The sequence below is a fragment of the Leopardus geoffroyi genome, chromosome C2 (assembly GCF_018350155.1).
Source record: "Leopardus geoffroyi isolate Oge1 chromosome C2, O.geoffroyi_Oge1_pat1.0, whole genome shotgun sequence".
NCBI classification, from domain to species: Eukaryota; Metazoa; Chordata; class Mammalia; order Carnivora; family Felidae; genus Leopardus; species Leopardus geoffroyi.
This window is the reverse complement of record NC_059333.1, coordinates 140,835,724-140,856,048: the sequence shown is the minus strand read 5'-3', so window position 1 is coordinate 140,856,048 and position 20,325 is coordinate 140,835,724. Positions and strand designations below refer to the sequence as shown.

Here is a 20,325-nt window from a genome sequence, read left to right as displayed (position 1 = left end):
ACACACTCTTACCCGGCTGGTGTCCTTGCGAGGCTTATTCTCCTGAACTCAACCACAGAATAATAGGAACAATATCCTCAATCAAAAGGAGCAGCGATTATTAATAGAACTCCTAATTTTCTGAACAACCACGTAACCTTCACTGAACTCAGAAAACGTCTCACATCTACCAAAAAACGTCTGCCTGCCACTCTGGTATAATGTATCTCACTGATGCTGTGCTGGGCATGTGAGAGAGTTTCAGACTCATCACGAGGGAACTTTTCAAATCATTTGTGTCAACCCGTCCCAACCCTGTGTTCTATATATTACAATTTGAGCTACCTAATATTCAGAGCTAGAAATTTTATGTTTTTAAAAAATACCCCACGGGTGCAACTGTTACTCAGCTTTTGACTTCATAGGTAGCCCTAGTGACAACTTGTTGTCAGGACCTCCCATTTAGAAAAGATTTCAGCTCAAATTCTTCAAAAATGAACTTGGCTTAGGGGTCAGGGGGCATAACTTGAGTCCTGACTTCCCCATAAGCCGGTATTTACCTTTAGACATTTAACATCTGAGCCTCAGCATCCTCGTTTGTAAAAGATATAAGAAAATGAGGGTTGTGAACACCAGATCACATAACCAATGGTAAAAAGGAGCTATGAATACATGTAAACATTATTATTCTTGCAAAGGGCAGACAACTATAACGGTTTATAGCATAAAGTCTGGATCTACAAGACCTGAGTCCAATTCCGGGCTCTCCCATGTAAAAACCTTTATGACTTTGGGCAAAGGAGTCACATCTCTTTAGATCCCCTGACTGTAGAATAGGAATGGGACCACCTCTATCGTAAATTGTTGAGAATAAAGGAGGCAGTATATATAGGATATATATGGGACACTTCACAGAATGGCAAGCACGTAGTAAGCACTCAATAAATGTTACACACTTTCACTGTTACTGCCTTTATTATTACCCTTACTTTTTAAGGAAGCATACACACATGTGCAGGTTTATGGTGATTCACATATTAACATGTTAACGGGAATATATTTTTTCTCTACCCAATTTCATTGAACACAAATAGGAACTATATTTGTTGTCAACTTCACTATAAAGCCCAGGCTCACGTTTGGTCTAGCTGGCCTTTGCATCGAAGCTAAGAAGAGCTCCTGATAACTCTTTGGTACACATTCCTGCATTTCATGCGGGATCTCATTATTTATCTGGTGTTTTAGAAACTGGCTGCTTTTTTTTTTTTTTGAAATCTTTGTTTTCAAATCACTTGAATTTATTTCTCCTGAAAAATTACGTAATTCATTTCCATCTATGGCAGATAAAATCAACAATACAAGTTGATGACCAAGGCCCATGGTCTTTCATTTTCATATGAGAAAATGGATAGGCAAGTGGGTCTTGTTTACAATAAATCATGATTTTTCATCATTCTAGAGATGGTACAATCACACCCGTTAGAACTATTATTTTTAGACCAAATTGTTTTTTTGAGGACAGTAGATACGGCGAAAAATATTGATTTAAATGTTCTGTCACAGACAAAGCATTAGTTGAAGTCCCAACAGAGAAGACCCAAATGGTACTCATTAGTCATTTCAACACTGCTTAAGAGAGTCCGTTTTGCAAATGCTGCCGTCTCCACAGAAGTAGGTTACCCTCTCATCAAATCTTTTACAGTATCAGGCTAGAGAATAGAAATCCCATGCTTTCCTATGTTATCAAGTACTTTGTTTTGTTTTGATTTTTTGATTTTAATTTTTTATTTTGAGAGAGACACAGAAAGCAAGTGGGAGAGGGGTAGAGAGAGAAGGAGACAGAATCCCAAGCTTGCTCCACACTGTCAGCACAGAGCCCGATGTGGGGCTCGAACTCACAAACTAAGATCAAGACCTGAGCCGAAATCAAGTCAGATGCCTAACCGACTGAGCCACCCAGGCACCCCTATTATCAACTACTTTGTAAAAAATTGTTGTGCCCTGACACATACTATGTCTAATACCATATACCCTTTTTTATAAACTATGACCCTACATGGAGTAAATCAAGTTCTCAACAGACAACAATGACACTTTATGAACGCTCTACTCCCTTACCGCCTGCTGCCCATCTCAGCTACCTCAGGAAGAGACCACAGCTTAACGTGCCAGCTCCTCTCTCATTGTGCAACAAAATTACCAGGACCCTATGCAGTTAAGTCCCTAGTAGCAGGTACTCAGTTCTCTAGAGTCTATAATTAACAAGGCAGAACAAGAACAACTCACATTTATTGAGCATTTACTATGGGTAAGGCACTGTCCTAAGCACTTTTCTTGTATGAACTCATTTAACCTTCATAACATTTCTTCAAGAGACATACTGGCTTTTTACTATAGGACAAACGTACAAATGATACTAAAACAAGCTGATGTAGATATTCTGTCCAAGCACCCAGGTTGCATGGTTAGCATGATTTTAGCCCAATCACCCACCCTTTGTACAACCCACATTCTGGAGGACCCTCAGTTCACAGCTGGATATTGACCAGGAACACTGGCATGACCCCCATCACAAGGATGGTATAATGATTTGCAGAGCATCTTTGTTTTGGAGAGTTGGGTTTTTTTGGTTACTCTCTCTCCCACACACTTCCATGGCCCTTTGCACTTCTGCTAGAGTACCAAATACAACATCCTCTAATTAATATTGGTATGTTCTGTCATCTCTACTGGGCAGTGCTAGCAGAGGGAACAAGAAGGGCTTAGTCATCCCTGTGCCCATCAGCTGGCACCCAGCTGAGTGATGTGCATATGGCGGGTGGAAAGCAATATGTCTCAGCAATCAAGAACACTAGCTCTGGGTTGCATCCCAACTCCTCTCACCTCCCGGGAGATACAGGGTGAGTTTCTCCGTCCCTCTAGCCCTCTGTTTCATCAATGAGCAGAAAACACCTATGAGCGTCTCTTCCTTTGAACAGTTTGCCTATTGATGAGATATTGGCTGTGTGCTTAGGAATTTCCTGGAGACACAGTAGTCCCCAAGAATCTTCCTATGTCACAGCGTTGCTCCCATCTGAGGGACTGCCTAGTGAAATGGTTAAAGCCAGAACCCTGAGCAGAAGGAAGGTTTCCCCTTTCATAGGCTAACAAGGTGTGCTTTTGAGCTCCCTGGGGGAGGGAGAATGGTCTTCATTGAGCTGTTGCTACCCACGATTTAAATCGTAACCGTGCTGTCATTGTTCCGTACATGTTACTAGATAACCAGGATGTCAGCGAGTTGAAGGAAGGTTCGTAAGACTGCCAGCCAAGCAGCATCTCAGTTCACAGCTGAAGAAAAATAGAACTCTGTGATGTGTGGCACAACTGGCCATCAGTAGATGGTAAATGTCACCATGGCTAGAGTTTTTCTTGGCATTATAAGTTCAAGAGTGTCAAATCTATACAAAGCTGTGTTTCACACAAAGTGGCTGCTTGTTTTCCAAAACTACTAGTCCCCAAAAAAAGACCAGAATTTGGATAGGTGTGGAAGTTATTAAGGGAAAGGCACTTCACCCCAATAAACTACTCTTGAGTTAAACCTTGATCAAAAATGTCGTTATGTTTCTTTAATAATAGATCTCTCAGGCAGCAAATGAGGGCTAAAGAAGCCCTCTCCCAGCTCCGATTCCAAACCCAGAGAAATTCCAACCCAGAGAAACTCCAGGTGACTGATAAGAAATAATAATAGCCTATTTAGATTTAGATTTGACACTTGTATGATGCTTCAGTTAAGTGTACATTTTTGACAGTTTTATTGAGACGTAATTCACACAACAAACTTCACCACCCACTGAAAGCGTACAATTTGGTGGATTTTGGTATTTTTACAGAACTGTGCAGTGATCACCCTAATCTCATCTTAGGGCATCTCCATCACCCATCACTTGTTCCCATTAGCAATCATTCCCATCCCTGCACCACCTGCCACACACCCCCACTGCCCAGCTCTAGATAACTATTCATCCGCTTTCTATCTGTGTGATTTTTTTTTTAACCTAGACATCGCCTGGCAGTCCCTTCCCTTGACTTATAATTAGAATCAAATGATAAGTGTTCCCTCAAAATCTGTCATTTTTGAGAAAATTCATTTTCTTCATGCATCACTGAGCCTTGCCTCCTTCATTCAGCCCCCGTCTCCACCACCACCTACAGAGGAGAAAAATCGTTCTTCATTACACATGTATCCAGGGCCTGCAGTGTGCCACACACTGAGTACTTGGGGTAATCGGTGAACAAGACAAAGACCCCTGGCCTCAAGGAGCTGACCTCCTAGCACAGGGAGACAGAATAATAAGCACCAACAAGAAAAAAAGAAGCGAACTGTGCCGCGTGGTAAGACAGGCTACCTACTGTGGGAAAAGCAAGAGTGGAGCAGGACAAGGGGATTGGGAAGGCAGTGCACAGGGACGGCCACCTTGGAGTGGCCAAGGTAGGCATCCTGAGAAGTTAAGGTTTGCAAGACTTCGTGGGAGTGAAGGAGGGACCTGAGCAGGTGTCCAGGGGATCGGCATTTCGGGCAGAGGAACAATCCCAGTGCAAAGGCTTTCTGGTGGGGGCATGGATAACAGGTTCCAGGAACAACAAGGAGGTTGATGAAGCCGAGATAGGGAGGGAAGTAGGAGACCACGACAGAGAGGCAAATGGGGTAGATTATGGGCACTACAGTGGGGTTTTGAGCACAGAGCTCGCCCGCTGACATATTCTCAAGGGACCACTCTGACTGCCATGTTGAGAGGCAATCCAAAGAAAGCAAGAGCGGAACAGGGAGGCCTCCCAGACACTATTTCAGAGGCCACTTTAGAGCAGTGGTTCTCAACCTTGGCTGCACATCTGAACCACCCCCGGGCAGCTTTACAAAGCTGAGGTCTGAGTCACAACACTAATTGGTTTAGGATTCAGCCTGGGCACCAGGACTTTGCAAAGCCACCCAGGTGATTCGATACACGGCTCAGGTTGACCATTAGGGTTTTAGGAGTGCTAAGCAGTCTCACGGGTTCAACTTTGCAGCCGGGAAACAAAAACCCTCAACTGGCCCTGGCCACTACCGGCAACGCTGTGCTGAGAGGGGACCAGAGAGCTCACTGCGACAGGAGGGCCAGAATTGGAACAGCAGACAGCGTGCAGACCAGGATGAGGCCGCAGGAAGCCCACCTGGACCCATCAGTCCCATTCTTCAACTGGATCCAAACACGAGCCTGGATGTGAGACCTGGGCTTTCTCCCTGCACTTGACACAGGGCTTATTGTCACCTATCAGGGCAGAATAGAAGGATAATGCTTGAACCTCAGGAAGTGAGTATGTGATTCACTCCACAAGCATATGTTGAGAATCACCATTACAGTGTTCCAGGCATTGTGCAAGGGGCAGCTGATAAAAAGATAAGGTCTAACCATCCTTGCCCAAGCCAAATTGCTCCAAGTGAATGCCATATAATCTTTCAAAATGTGTTATTTGTGGGAAGCCTTTAAATAAGCAGAGGGAGGACTCCTCCTCGGTTGCATATCTGAGCTGTTGGCATTTCTAATTCAGAGGGATGAATAGAACATTATTGTGTTGCATCGGCACAAGTACAGCAGGAAAAAAAAAGACGCCTGGAGCCGTGAGCTGAGCATGAATCAGCAATCCCATTCTATTGTTCAGAAAATAATCACAATGCTGGGAGTATGGAATTTAACAATCATGCAGACATGCCCTTCCCCCCCCCCACTCCCCCCCACCCCCAGCAGGAAACTGACTGGCTAAAACATGGCATCTTGTTTTTGGCTTCCTGAGCTGAAAGGAATGTAAAAATCTTGGGAGAGAATTTAGGGAAAGTTGATTTATAAATATGGAAAATAGAGCCCATAAGAAACACGAGATGATTTAGATGCAGCGTTGGCTTCCTCTCGGGGGTGGCACGCCAAGGGAGTGTTTATTCACTCTTATGATCAGGAAGCGAGCTGCCCTAGCTTCAGTAGCTAACAAATGCTTCTGGAGGATGTGCTATGTGCTGATCCCTGGGTCAGCTGGTAGGAAGAGGAAGGAGAGTGGGCTCTCCCTCTTAACTTCTAATCTGGGGTCATGGGGAGGGAGGTACGGAGATTCTGTAAAGCAGTGAGTGATTCTTAAACCCCTGCATGCACCAGATTCATCACCTGGAGGACCTGTTAAAACAAGACTGCTGGCCCCACCCTCAGAGTTTCGGATTCAGGAAGTCTGGGGTAAAGCCTGAGCATCTACAGTCTCATGAGTTCCCAGGTGATGCTGAGACTGCCGATCTGGGAGCCACACTTTGAGAACCTAAGGAAACAAGCACATGGGCCGAGAGAAGAGGGGGAGTGTGGGTTGAGTGCAGAAGCCCCACCCGTAAGGTGCAGTCGATTTGTTCCCACTCGTTGAATGTGTCCTCTAGTACGTAGCTGATGGGTTTTGATTAGCGGGGTGCTTTGGATAAACCACACCGGCCGTGATGTTGCCACCACTGGGAAGGGAGGTAACAGGCATGGGTAGAGAGTTCCCTGCGGGCCTGGGAAGTCAAAGAGGACATACTGCAGCAGGGGTGTGTCTGTGACTCCTAATCAACGAGCATGCATGTGAGTTCACAGCAGCAGGCAAATGGCTACAGGAGTAAGAGGGTGACAGTAGGGTGGGCTCCCACCACGGCTGTGCTCATACTCAAGCCCTTCTTTCCTGAGCAGAAATTCTCAGCAGAATCAGCTGGGAAGCCTCGTCTAGGTACACACGCCTGGGCCCAGCCACGGAGACGGTGAGCAAGGCTTCTCAGCCGACTCTGCGGTGAATCCCCTTCTTGAGATTAAGAACCACTTTCCCTGCAGCCTCCAAGCCTGTGCATACGTCCTGTCCTTAACGTAAGCAAGAGGACAAAGCCAACCTCTTTGGAAAGCTCCTTCATATACCAGGTCTTGTCGCCACTTTATTACTACAAGCCTCGAGTGTCTCTGACTCAAGGGCGCCCACTTACAACGCAAGTAGCCTTCACAGACAGTAACTCTCTACCCTCAGAGCTGGGTGCCTTGGTAAGCACCTGTCACTGGTAGTGCTCTAGACAAGGCTGACTGTGCAGTCAGGAATGGAGAGGTGGGGTTGCCTGCCCGCTGTCTGTGCAGCCTCCCAAGGTAGCACCTCGATTTCTCTCACATGTTCCCAAATGGTGTAGGCTGGTGGCACCCAACGTGTGATCCCTGGGTAGTATAGTCAGATCACCTGGGAACTTGTTAGAAATGCAGACCCTCAGACCCACACCCAAGACTGGCTAAGTCAGAAATCTTGGGGGTGGAGCCCAGCGATCCATTTTAAGAAGCCCTCCAGGTGCTCCCCAAAGTCTGAGAACCACTCGTTTAGTTTGTATGTAGCTTCACCGACACGTGTAACTCAGAAACAGAACAGGATGGAAAAGCAGGCAGCCTGCCATCTATAGATCTATTGAGATACGCAGACAACTGTTCCAACATGTTTAACATTTCATGCCCATCTGTCAGATTTTCACCTAAGGACTTAGGACCTGGCCAGCTTCTCAGCTACCTTTGGCATCCCTCTAATTCCCAGTGAAAATGTGACTTATTTCATTGCCCTTCTTAAATGATACAAGGGCTGTGTTCTTTCGCTTTTTAGAGTGACCTCCCCTCATCATAACCTCCCCTATGACAGGGGCTCAGGAAACACTATTGTTAGTCAGATCTTATTTATTCCCAGCTCTGGCTTAAATCCTGCAGAGGCTTCACCCTAGGTCTCATTCTCTTCTTCTCTACTCCACGATAGTAAGCCAGAGTGACCTGCTTAGCAGCTTTAAAATGAAAGGTCAGATTACGTGGCCATGGTCTCACAAAGAGTGAGGGGTAAAAAGGGATCATGTAAACCACAGCCTTGAACTTTTCACTGATTCCTGAAACTGTTACCACCAGGGTTCCCATCCTGGGAGTGCTAGGACAGACCTATGGTCCTACACAACGGGATATCTTGAATTTTCAAGAGAAACACAGCCACAACCATGCAAATAGTACTAATTAGGTTGGACCTAATTACTTATAAATACAATAAAACTTCCTATGTTTTGACCTGGGGTCATGATGAAAAAAGTTACCAAAACACTGAAGGTGCCACGAACTGAGAAAGTTGGAATCTATGTCCTAGAGTCACTGACTCCAGGAGGAGGTGTATTCAGACTATACCCTTTCTGGTCAGAATCATACATTTGAGCCAGCACATTTAAGGAGATATACCTTCTAAATGTAACTTAAATATCAGAAAATAAAAAACGTAAGAAAAGTATAACTACTTGGAATCTCTCCGGGGCTTTTCTTTCTTACCTTCCTACCTAGATCTGCCCATTTTAATTCAATCCTTAACTAGGGTTTCTGTAGTTTTTTTGAAATACCAACCTAAATTCCCATTCAGTGCCCCAGCCCTTCCTTTATGACTTGAGCATCATGGATTAGTTCTTACAGATTTGAATTAATAATCGCTCTTGTGCATTCCTGAAAATCCCCTTTAAAACAGATTGTTAAAGACAAAATCCAGCCATGTGTGTCCTATACTATGTCATGACACCTCACAAGAAACCGTCGACTTTACCAATAAAGTTACCCAAAAAGACCTTCATGAAGCCGTATCAAACAAGAACCCAATGAAGGGGAGAATGAAGACAATATAAGTTTATGAAGTATATTTCTGTAGGAACTTTGTAATGTAGTCCCCCTCCCCCTCCATGTGGCAATTTAAGAAGTAGTAAACAGGGGCCCCTGGGTGACCCAGTTGCTTAAGCATTGGACTTCAGCTCAAGTCATGATCTCACAGGTATCAAGCCCCACGTCGGGCTCTGTGCAGACAGCTTGGAGTCTGGAGCCTGCTTCAGATTCTGTGTGTCCCTCTCTCTTTCTCTGCCCCCCCCCCCCCACACACACACTCACTCTTTCTCAAAAATAAACATTAAAAATGTTTTCTAAAAAGTAGTAAAGTTTATAATGGTATTTGTTAGGAGAATTTTGTTCTCATCTTCAAAGAATTCTACAGGCAAATCCATCTTCATAATACCCCCTTAGGGAAGATGGTTCTTCTTTCTTATTTATTTGAGAGAGAGAGAGAGAGAGAGAGAGCGAAAGAAAGAATCTTAGGCAGGTTCCATGCTCAATGCTGAGCCCAACACAGGGCTCGATCCCACGCCCTGGAATCACGACCTGAGCTGAAATAAAGAGTGGGACAGATGCTCAATCGACTGAGCCACCCAGGCAGCCCTAGAAGATGGTTCTTTTTCCCTGGGTGTTAACTGCAGACTCCAGAGACAGAGCGTGAGCTCTGTCTGTGTAATGCCGTCCCCCTGGGGTATAGATGCTCCCTGTGTCAAAAGCTATCCAACATGGTGGGGGGGGGGGAGAGGAAGTGGGTTCTTGTTTGATGTTGTTGTCTTATTCATCATCAAACACTTTTAAGAAATCAATAATGTCGTTTGCTTCAGTCCTAATGTTTTATTTTCACATTCTCGTTTGTTGTTTTTCATGCATGTGTCTCAGTGAGTCACCTAACCACAATTACATATTCGAGCATCTGGCGGTTCTGCATGGTACCCTCATTCCTCAGGAGTTATTTAATCCCCCTGCTGTGAGGAGTTTGTTTCCAGCCCCCTCAACACACACACAGGCGTGCACACGTACTTTATTTTCCTTGGCACAGGGAAGCGACCCCACTCTCCACCAGGTGTCAGTAGAGGCAGTTTTAACGGCTTGCTTTGGCCAACAGTGTCTCTGTTGAAGTTGTTTCTCCTGCTGTGTCAGACGTTTCCTCAAACCACCCGTCTGCCTCCTCCTAAGAGACTAGCTTCCGTTCTTAGAAGTGTTCGGAGAGGATGGTCTGCCTGCAGAGAAAGGTAGCTTAGAGGAAGGTGCTCTGTGACCATAGCAGCCAGTCAGGTTGATTCTCCTAAAACTTTGACTGGCGGGTTTCTTCTTGGTGACTTTTCTATCACTACATTATGTGGTTACAAATTGTTCCAAGTTCCATTGAGGGGGACAACAAAGTAAATAGAGCAGATGGTTTGAGATTCACAGGGGGCTTTTCTGTTTGTTTTAAAGCCCAGTCTGACCCCAAGAACCCCACTCCTATCACTGCCAACCCAGTCCTCAAAGCAGAAACAGGATTTTAGTCAGGCTGTGGCCCCAGAACCTAGCCACAAGGATGGAAGAATATTGCTATGCATCGCATTCCATTGTGAGGTGGATGACCTTATCCCCACACTGAGAACATTGACTCTTGACTTTGAACATCCCCTGTGTCATTCTGTGGGTAAGTGGCAGGGCCCACATGCTTTCCATGCATGGTGACTTTGAGAGAGAAGGAGAAAGAGAGAAGAGGAAGAGAGGGGACAAGGATTTGGCAAGGACACAGGTTAAAATGAAGAGCAGAAATGAGCCTCACAACGATTACTGGATTTGAATGAAAAGGGGTCGGTGGGGTGGAAACAAAGGCTAATTTATTTTGCCAAGACAACAACAAAATCAGCCACAGCAAATCAAGCTCAGTCACAGATCCTTGTTGTATTATCTCACTCCCCAAAGGCAAAACAGGGCTACTGCTGAAAGTCTCAAGCAGAAATTATAGCTTTAGCCATTCAATAGTCATTTGCTGATGTCTCCTGTGTGGAGCCCTAGTTGCCCACCATATCCAGCAGAGGAATCTGACCCTGCCTTCTGCACCTAGAGGTGATCCACTCAGAGGAACATCTGGGCTAGAGCACAAGGGCGAGCTTCTACTGTTTTTCCACATCTTTATCACAGCCTTGTGTTCCTTTTTAACTAGCCCCATTCCCGGTCTAACAGTGCTGGCTTTTTAAATTATTTCCTCTTACTGATTTTTTATTTTTCTTTAACATAACACTGCCCAATAGGGTTAGCTTTACCAAGTGGAAAAAGTGGATCACAGCATGGTATGATTTGAATACACCTTGCCTCTGTTCTCTTCTATTTGAGTTTTTATTACTATAATCATAAATTTGACCATTATATATTCACTTCATTGGATACTAAGATTTACTATTAAAATGCAAAGACCTCAAGACAGTTAGGAAGTTATAGAACTAGGGACAAATTCACCTGGGTACCCAACCTTCATTGTTCTCCGTAATGAATTTAAATGTATGTGAAAGGTAACCTTGCGAGGGGAAAAAAAAATCCCCAAAACTAAAATTAAGTCTGGAAAGAGGAGAATGGCAGGTAGGAGAGAGGAGAAATTTCACCTCCATTTTATCTTGGTGATGATGGGGTCTAGGGAGGTGGGTTTCTGTGTTATTATGAGTCTTTTTACCACCTCACAGTATCTCAAAGTAAATGCCAGATAATAGGTCCAATTTCCCACGTCTTAGAGATGACTGGGCCTGGCCAGGAGATGAGAAGACCATAAGAATGGTGATTACAATAATGACAAAGCCTACCAATACCTTATGCTGATGTCTTACTTTTAAATCTACAAAGCATTTTCAAATCCCCTCGGTCCTCATCATAACCCTGAAGGGTAGGAATTGTGACAGCATTTTACAAATGAGACTCAGAGAGGTGAGGCGCCTATCTGAGATGGCCTACTGAGTTGAGACTCTGAACCATCTAGAATGATGCCAGGTCCTGGAGTCCTTCCTCTATACCTGGTCTTGAAGTTGTTCTTAAAAATGTTTCCCAAATGTCAGAGTCCAAGTTTTGATGGAAATGGGCCCTTGCCCATGAGGGGAAGGAGACAGAAGGGGAAACTCCAGGAGAGAGAGGATGCTCGAAGTGGAGGGTCAAGGCACCTGATGGAGATCCACAACCTCACTGCCCTCCTTGCACGAGGTGCGGCCCACTTTCAAGGGCAGCCATTTGCCCTCACCCGGATGTGTTTCCAGATGCCAGAGACAGAGTAGTGGTAAGGCCAAAGTGCAGACAGAACCCCTAGCTCCACCCCATAAACTCCAGCAGTGCACAATGCCCCACAATACCAACTAAATTTAGTCAAAACAGCTTCTTGCTATGTAAACACAACTTTAAGGCACATCCCCAAGCATTGCCCTCCGCTCTTATTGCCATGACCTCTAAAAACCCTTTTATTTAGGAACAGTAGATTATCAATGTCGGTTCCATGCCAGGTGAGAGGGTGGGTCTGTCCTCCTTTGAGAGCCTTCTTGATGTTAATGGTCTCAGCTTAAGAGTCTATGGCAACCTAACACTTGGACATCTGATCTTTTAAACTGAATCAAGAGATTTGCTTATGAAGGTTAGCCCCAACCCACCCCAGCCCACCCCCCAGTGCACTCATGGCTTCCTCGGGCTGCCCATGAAGTACCTATTCAAGTGTTAGCACATAAGCCCTGTGTATCTTACGGTTCTGATGCATCAAGGGATGCATGATACTCTGGTACCCTTGATGTAAAAACATGAGGGGGATATGGCATTTCATGTTAATTTATGTACAGGCTATATAAGCAATGACTCACTGGGTCCATATGGAAAGATTTTTCAAGGGGCGATTTTTACAGTTGTCCCTTCAATGTTGTAGTTTCTAGTAGGGGAAAGGAAACACAAGAGGACAAAGAGGTGTGCGATCTGGGGAAATGCACTGGAGTTTTACAGGATCGAAGTAGGGGTGTTCTCTCTGACCCTACTCTAGCTTGAACACCAAGACAGGAAAATAGCAATGATCCCGCACAAAGAGGTGCCACCAAAGGGGTTAGCCTCCTGAGGATTCGTCCTCCACACTGCAGCAGAGTTATCTTTCTCAAATTGGGTGGGTCCTCTTCTTAAAGACCTTCCCTAGCTTCCTATTTCCCGTAGGATAAAGTCTGAAGTCCACAGCAAACCTTTCAAGATCCTTCACCATGTGGCCCCAAACTACATTTTCAGCTTCATTCTTGGCCATGTTCTTTCTTCTCCCATCCCAAATCACGTACCCTGTCACAAGATGCTATACCTTTTGTTCTTTTGTTGTTCATGAGCCATACTGTTTTTATTCTCCAACTGGAAAATATCCTGACTCATTTTTCAAAGTCAAGCTCAAATATCACTGTGGGTCCTCCTCATACAGATAAAATTAATCACACTCTCCTCAGTGCCTCCAAAGAGATCTCTTATCCCTCCAGTCAATTCTTCTGCCCAGAAGGTACAAGTTGTTCATCACCTAAGCCCCCTAGGGGCAGACAACATGCATAATTCATCTCAAATGATCCAGAGTTGCAATGGTGGCTGATGGCTTAACTAGAGTGACCCCAGACCTTGCATTGGAGGATTCTTCTTTAGGCTCCAGCCTTGCTTCTCCAAAACTTACCTTCCTTCTACCCACAAAGGGATCTATTGCTTGTAGGTCCTGTTCTTTTTTGCCACTGACCAAAAATAGCTTGCACATCCCTTTTTCATTTTATTCAATAGATTGTATTTATCAATTTGTGTTTTTTTCCACGAGCTTTTGCATTTTAACAGTGACCAGAGCCTGCAGCCAAAGCTTAATGTGGCACCCACAGATTTATTGTGTGTGTGTGGGGGGGGGGTCTGTGAATCCCCTTCTACCCATCTTCCAAGGGGAGAGGCCTGTAACTTCCATTATATTCTTTGAGGAGACTGGACCGCCCCCCTGCCCTGAAACAGTTGAGATCCACTGAGGTAAAGGCATAAAGCATTAGAGAAGAATTTTAAGGGGAAGCATGGAGCAGGGCTTTAACATGTCCCCGGAACCATATCACACACCTGGCACCTGCTTTCTTACAGGATAAAGACCCTGGTCTTCTCAGGAGAGGCTTAATCTATCCTGAGAACAAAACGCAGCCCAAGGTCTGGAGAAGGTGCACTGCTTGGAGATGTGCATCTTCTTCCACCTAAGGTCACCCACAGCATCTCTCCAGCCATCCTGTCCACTGACACACTTAACTCCACATGACAGCTCCTCAGATGTTCGAAGACCTTTATCTAACCTTCATGTGACTGCTCCCTTTTCTAGGTTCCCTTCAACAGTTCCTTAAGATGTGGTTTCCATCAACCTGGACATTCTACGAGTCTTTCTCTTAAAATGTAGCAGTCCAAACATGGCCTGGCTTGTCCTATAGGCTACGCTTCCATCCACACACCCAAGATGGTCTTTGAGCTCACGGTGGGTTGCATAGAGCCCAATATCTCCCAGAGTCCCTAGACCTACCTCCTACATGTTTGTCATAATTCCTTTTACTTTCCAGTTTCTGAGAACTCAATAAATTTCTCCATCATTTGTATTTTTAATATAAATGTATTTTTCAGTGCTTTGGAGGTGAATGCCCACTTTTCCATTCTTCCATGGGGAATAGGTTTTCCCTAAGGGACATGGCATTGGACTAAGTGGGCAGAAAAAGGCACGGCCCTAAGTGATTTTCCACACTGCCTCTTGGTACACCACACATCTGACTTATATATTTAGCTGCTCCTGGCCAGTGGGCTCCACCTTCCCAGCCAGCTTGTTAAATGGATTGTAAAGTCCTTGAGAGCCAAGAGCCTTCTAGTCTTAACCTATTTGTATCCCTAGTGTTTGCTCATATCACATTCATCACAGTGTCTTATTATTTCTGCTTCCTTAATGTCACCTGAGTCCCTCATCCTCTGCTGCCACCCCCCTAGTTCTGGCCACCTTCATCTCTCCCCTCCACCTGCCATAGCCCTCTGACTGGTCTGCTTTGACTCAGTAGCTGTGAAGCTTTAAAAACTCAAGTTGGCTAGGGGCGCCTGGGTGGCTCAGTCAGTTAAGCCGCTGACTCTCGGTTTTGGCTCAAGTCATGATCTCATGGTTCATGGGTTTGAGCTCCACATCAGGCTCTGTGCCATCAGCACAGAGCCTGCTTAGGATTCTCTGTCTCCCTCAAAATAAATAAACATCTAAAAAAATAAAAGCATAATCTTAAGTGAGGGGAAATCTAAGGTATAGGTCCCATGCGGGTGTGCTTTCTCTCTCTCAAAAATAAATATTTAAGAAAAACTCAAGCTGGATAGTAACACTCCCCCACTTAAACCTGCGTAATTTAAAAGAGTTACTCAAAGTAGTCCCTGTGCCTCAAACACAAGCATGAAAACAAAGCATTAAATCATGACCTAAGGCGAGACCTCTTACAAACAAGACCCTTTAGGTCCAGAGTCCCCTCCATTAAGCCTTCCAGATAGCCCCAGGTAGAAGTGACCTCTGCTTCCTTTGTGTCCCAGTCAGCTCTGAAGAGACACTTAAGGGGAAACCCGCATCCACTTTTGCATTATTCTCTCCCTGTTGGATAAGAAGCCCCTTATGGAGAGGCCAAGGTGTTGTCTTTGGGCAAAGCCTGGGGGACTGCCTGAGCAGAGTAGGCCCTCAATCAAGGCCTCTGGACTGACCAACGGAACAAATGAATGATTCACGTAAAAGGAATGTTCTTCATTCAAGTAGCACTCACCTCGGTGTGTCTAAACTGAATGTCATTCTCCCCTCTGTTGGTGTGAGAGGACCTTCAACTTTGAGACCCTCAGGACACAGACCCTCACAGTCTAACTGAAGACTCTTCCCTCCCCTGTGAGTGGTGGGACTTGCTTAATGAATGATACAGACTGTGACTCAGCCTTTCCTGGACAGAGAGCAGCTTGCCAGTCCTTCATTAGCTACGCCTTCTCCCACACAGCACCACCTGACCTTCCTCCTCACTCATCTGCTCATAACACCCCTCACCAAGTTTGTTTTCCTTCCTGACAACAACAACAAAAAAACAAAACAAACAAAAAACCCCGCAGCTTTCTTTATTCTTAAGCTCTTTGGACTTTGTTTTTTCCTTTGACCCCATGACCAGCTGGTGAGCCCCAGGCTCTCGGAGACCTTCCGTGTGTCCACTCAAGTACAGGGCACTCCGTTGACCCCACGCTATAGCATAGGACTGCTAGGAAAGGAGGCCCCGGACACCCATCTACTCTAGAGGGTTCTTAGACTTCCTGCAATTACATTATAAGACTCTAGAGGTCACTGAAGGAAAATAGCACTAAACATCACCATATGCCGAAGTACTATAGTAACTCTAGCATACTATTCACGCTATAGTAATGGCAATCGTATGGTAATGGTAATACTAAAGGAAAACAGTACTAAGTATGAAAATTAGTACTAACTTTTGTGCTGACAATATTTTCAAAGCCTTAATAAGATTTTTTTCTTGTTCATAGATACTTTCTACTTCACACACAATACAACTTTCTGTAGTTCGTATGCCTATTCAATTAGAATTTTGAAAACAAAGATTTTTTTAAATTTAAATTTTATTTAGTTAACATACAGTGCAATGTTGGTTTCAGGAGAATTCAGTGATTCATCACTCACACACAACACTCAGTGTTCATCACAAGTGCCCTCCTTAGTACCCATCACCCATCTAGCCCATCCCCACACCCACTTCCCCTCCATCAACCCTCAGTTTGTTTTCTATCATTAAGAGTCTCTTGTGGTTTATTTGTTTTCTCCTCCCATAGGTTTATCTGTTTTGTTTCTTAAATTCCACATAGGAGGTGAAATCATGGTATTTGTCTTTCTCTGATTGATTTATTTTGCTTAGCATAATTCATTCTACCTCCATCCACATCGGTACAAATGGCAAGATTTCATTCTTTTTGGGTGCTGAGTTTGATACATTCTATATAGATTTTGGATACCCTTTATCAGATATGTCACTTGCAAATATCTTCTCCCATTCCATGGGTTGCCTTTTAGTTTTGTTGATTGTTTCCTCCGCTGTGCAGAAGCTTTTGATCTTGATGAAATCCCAACAGTTCATGTTTGCTTTTGTTTCCCTTGCGTTCTGCAATGCATCTAGTAAGAAGTTGCTACGGCTGAAGTCGAAGAAGTTGCTGCCTGTATTCTTCTCTAGGATTTTGATGGTTTCTGGTCTCACATTTAGGTCTTTCAACCATTGTCAATCTATTCTTATGTATGGTATAAGAAAGCGGTCTAGTTTCATTCTTATACATATTGCCATCCAATTTTCCCAACACCAACACTTGTTAAAGTGACTGTCTTTTTCCATTGGATATTCTTTCCTGCTTTGCAAAGATTAGTTGACCATATAGTTGTGAAAACAAAGATATTTTTAAGTGATGGTATAGCAAGAACATGACTGAGATTTTATAGTTTCATCTTTGAGATCATACAAAGGACACAAAACTATTTTCACACATTTGTATTCACGTTATATTTTAATGTCAGTGTTATCAGTCCAGACTCTTGGTTGCAAGTGACAGAAACCGGACTTGAACCAGCTTATGTAAACACAGGGATGGTTTTGCTCAGGAAGGACTGAGGAACCAAACCCTTGAAGGGGCAGGAGGGACACAGCTTGGTCTCAGGGAGAACTGGAAGCAGGGATTGGAGGCCACTGCACAAGTGTGAGATTAATGCTTCTCACTTTGAGAAGCAAAGACCTAGACTAAAGATGCTAGTACATCTTCGCCACTCTTGGGAAAAGCAGCAAGTCAGTGTGCTGGTGGTGTTCTTGAAACTTGAGATGGAAAAATAGACGTGATCTTGAATAAAATATGTTAAATACATATTTATGGAAGGAACCCTGAGATTAAGAATGAAACATCTTGTAAATTGACACATGTCACAGAGTCCACGGTTGCTTCAAGTTCCCTAGGTGTGAGTCGAGAGAAACAAATTGCCTCAAGCTAATTAATGCACATGATATTGTTTGAAACAAAAACCTTATGGAAGATACAGGTTATAACCTGGGGTATTCTTTCTTGTCTTTTTCTTTGTAGGAGGTGTCAGTGAAAAAAAAGGTCCAGAATGATTACTAACCTATGACTCCCAACAGTATGACAGGTATCTCTTTTTTAAAATTCTCTTTGCATGTCTCCATTTTTGTTCCACCTGAAGAGAAATCCAGGGTTTCTAGAAGACCAACCTAAGAGTCTTCACAACATTATTTTCCAAACCATCAACTAAGACTAAATGCAGATACATCCTAGGAATACATCCCTACCAGTGAGTTTTGCTCTTCTTCAGAAACTATGAGATGCAGAAACCTATCATGAAGAAATGATAATTCACAGTGAAAGGCTTGGTTTTAGCCATCCTAAGATAACCCTTGCACATGAGACACATTGACTCTTTATATTCATTCAGGTCAATATAAGAAATGGCTCTACGTATTTCCCCAAAATGGGCTGTTTATTCCAGTTAGCAGTACAGTCGGGATGGAATATGATTGGATCACATCAGGTGAATGAGGTAGAAACTCTTAGCAAGGGACAAAGGAGACAGAATGACCCCCAAGGAGCATAAGGTTGCAACAGTGTGAATTCTTTGTGCAACACACAGAGCAGGGGTTGCAAACTCAAAGGCCCCAGGGGCCAGGCAGAGGACACCAATGTGGGAACAGGTTGGGTATAAGAGAAAACAACAAACAAAACTGGAGTACTCAGGTTCTCTGAAGAGAAGCCATTCTTCCACTCTAGGTGATCACTGACATGCAGTAGGGAAGAAGCCCAGAATGCCCAAAGGCTTCAACTTTTCAAAAGAAGTTGGAAATCCAGATTTTAAATGAAGTATTGCCACTCATAAAGATTAACAATTAACTTAATAGAATACCAAGGACTCACGGGCCAGTCAAAATATGTCTGCTGACTGGAATCAACCCCGTGGGCTACCAGTTTATAATCTCTGCTGTCTACCTTCCAGCCTAGCACCAAGCCCACACGTGTTCTTGTGGTTACCACGACAGCAGGGCAGATACTCCTAGACCTCTGGGAGTCATGGGTACAGCTTGACCTTTGAGAGTCCATTCATGTCACCTCACCTAGTGACAAACTAAACATACAGGACAAGTACTCCAAGAAGCCATTCCCCAGTACACCTGAGAAACTGAAGTGACTTAAAGTTGCCAGTCAGCCTTCTGTAAGTTTGGGGACATCCTAATTACCATAACACTGCCTCCCTCAGCATCACTGCCCTCCCTTTATACCCACCTACCCTGGAGCTCCTGGGGCAGCAAAAAGATGGAGTGCCTGAACAGACCAGAACGATTCACACCAGTAAGAAGTGAGGGCCTCAGAACCACATCTCACCTTTTCCTATTTTTTTTTTTTTTTTTTTTTTTTTTGCTCACTAACAGTCATCAGAACATATCCACTCCATTTTTATTCCACTTCCAACCAGGCAAAATTCTTTCCCACTTAAATTGCACCTGTTCTGTGTCATAAACTCGGTCATTCGGTGGAAAATTGGCACACATCAACCTTAGCGATCTCCTTTGTGTTTACCTATGTGTGGGAATTTCAACTGGAAGGAATGAAGTATAAATCTTTGCAGGCACAGGCATGTGTGAACACGTAGATATCAAGCAACAGGTAGCCACACTGCAAAGCCTAGGGAAAGTGTCCCCCTCTGATACAGGATAGTGCAAGATCAAGTGTGACACAAGAGTGGCTCTATACTCCATGATAACTTGCCCACTAGAAAAATACTCCAAAGATAGTCTCAAAGATAGTCTCATGTAACCTTTTGAGACATGAAAATGGCAAAACTTGGTAGAAAAGTGGGTAATTTAGTGGATGTCCATTGCTATGAGGTTGGTTCCAGATAGAGTCCAGAAGTGGCCATCCATCCCAGGTTTCTATAGCGCAGGGCTAGCATTTTTTTTTTTTTAAAGAGCCAGATGGTAAACATCTCTGGCATTGCAGACTACTCAGTTCTGCCATTGTAGCGCGAAAAGCCATGGAGTATACATAAACAGGCAGAATATGTTTCAACACAACTTTATTTACTAAACAGGCAGCAGGCCAGCTTTGGCCCAAGGACTGTAGTTTGTGAACTCTTGGTCTAGATTCCAATAGAGTCCAGACCATCTTATTGTTGAGCAGAACCCCCAAGATCAACTCAGGTCATCTCCAGGACAGAGTGATGAATCTAGGCTCACTCCAGGACAATTCTAGATTGAGCCAGCTTTTCAGCTGATCTTGAAGTCAAGATGCTTTTCTTGCAGACTGAGCTGGAACCCCAGGTGCCTCCCAGTGGAGGAGGGAGTTTTTGCTTCCTGGCATTTGTTTCATAGTGTAGAAACTAACAGTACTATTTGCAAAAGAAATCTACTCCATACACACGTTTACTGCATGTTAATGGACTCAGCTGAGAGAATTATCGCTTTAGACTCCCTTGTTTGTGGACGAAATAAAAGTATCCTTTCCCCTCGCTTTTTTGCTATGGTCTCAGGCTATGTGTTTATTTTAAAAAATCTAAAGAGTTTTATTGTGGGAGACCATAGTAAAGTTGTGTGTAAGTCATCGGAGTTAAGTGCTTGCTTTAGGAGCATAATTTAAAGGGCAAATATACATT

At 44.1% G+C, this 20,325-nt stretch overlaps 1 protein-coding gene across 13 annotated transcripts in view; it reads left to right on the top strand.

The window, feature by feature from the left end:
• The window catches only part of THRB (thyroid hormone receptor beta), a 388,247-nt gene that overhangs the window by 259,565 nt on the left and 108,357 nt on the right, over positions 1–20,325 (top strand). For 12 of the 13 annotated variants that reach the window (XM_045436313.1, XM_045436318.1, XM_045436316.1 and 9 more), the window contains one exon: positions 17,751–17,814. The exons of the other annotated variant lie outside the window; for it this stretch is intronic. In XM_045436313.1, coding sequence (XP_045292269.1) covers positions 17,793–17,814 — 22 coding nt within the window. In that variant the 5' untranslated portion in view covers positions 17,751–17,792. The remainder of the gene's footprint in view (positions 1–17,750; positions 17,815–20,325) is intronic. 13 annotated transcript variants of the gene reach the window in all.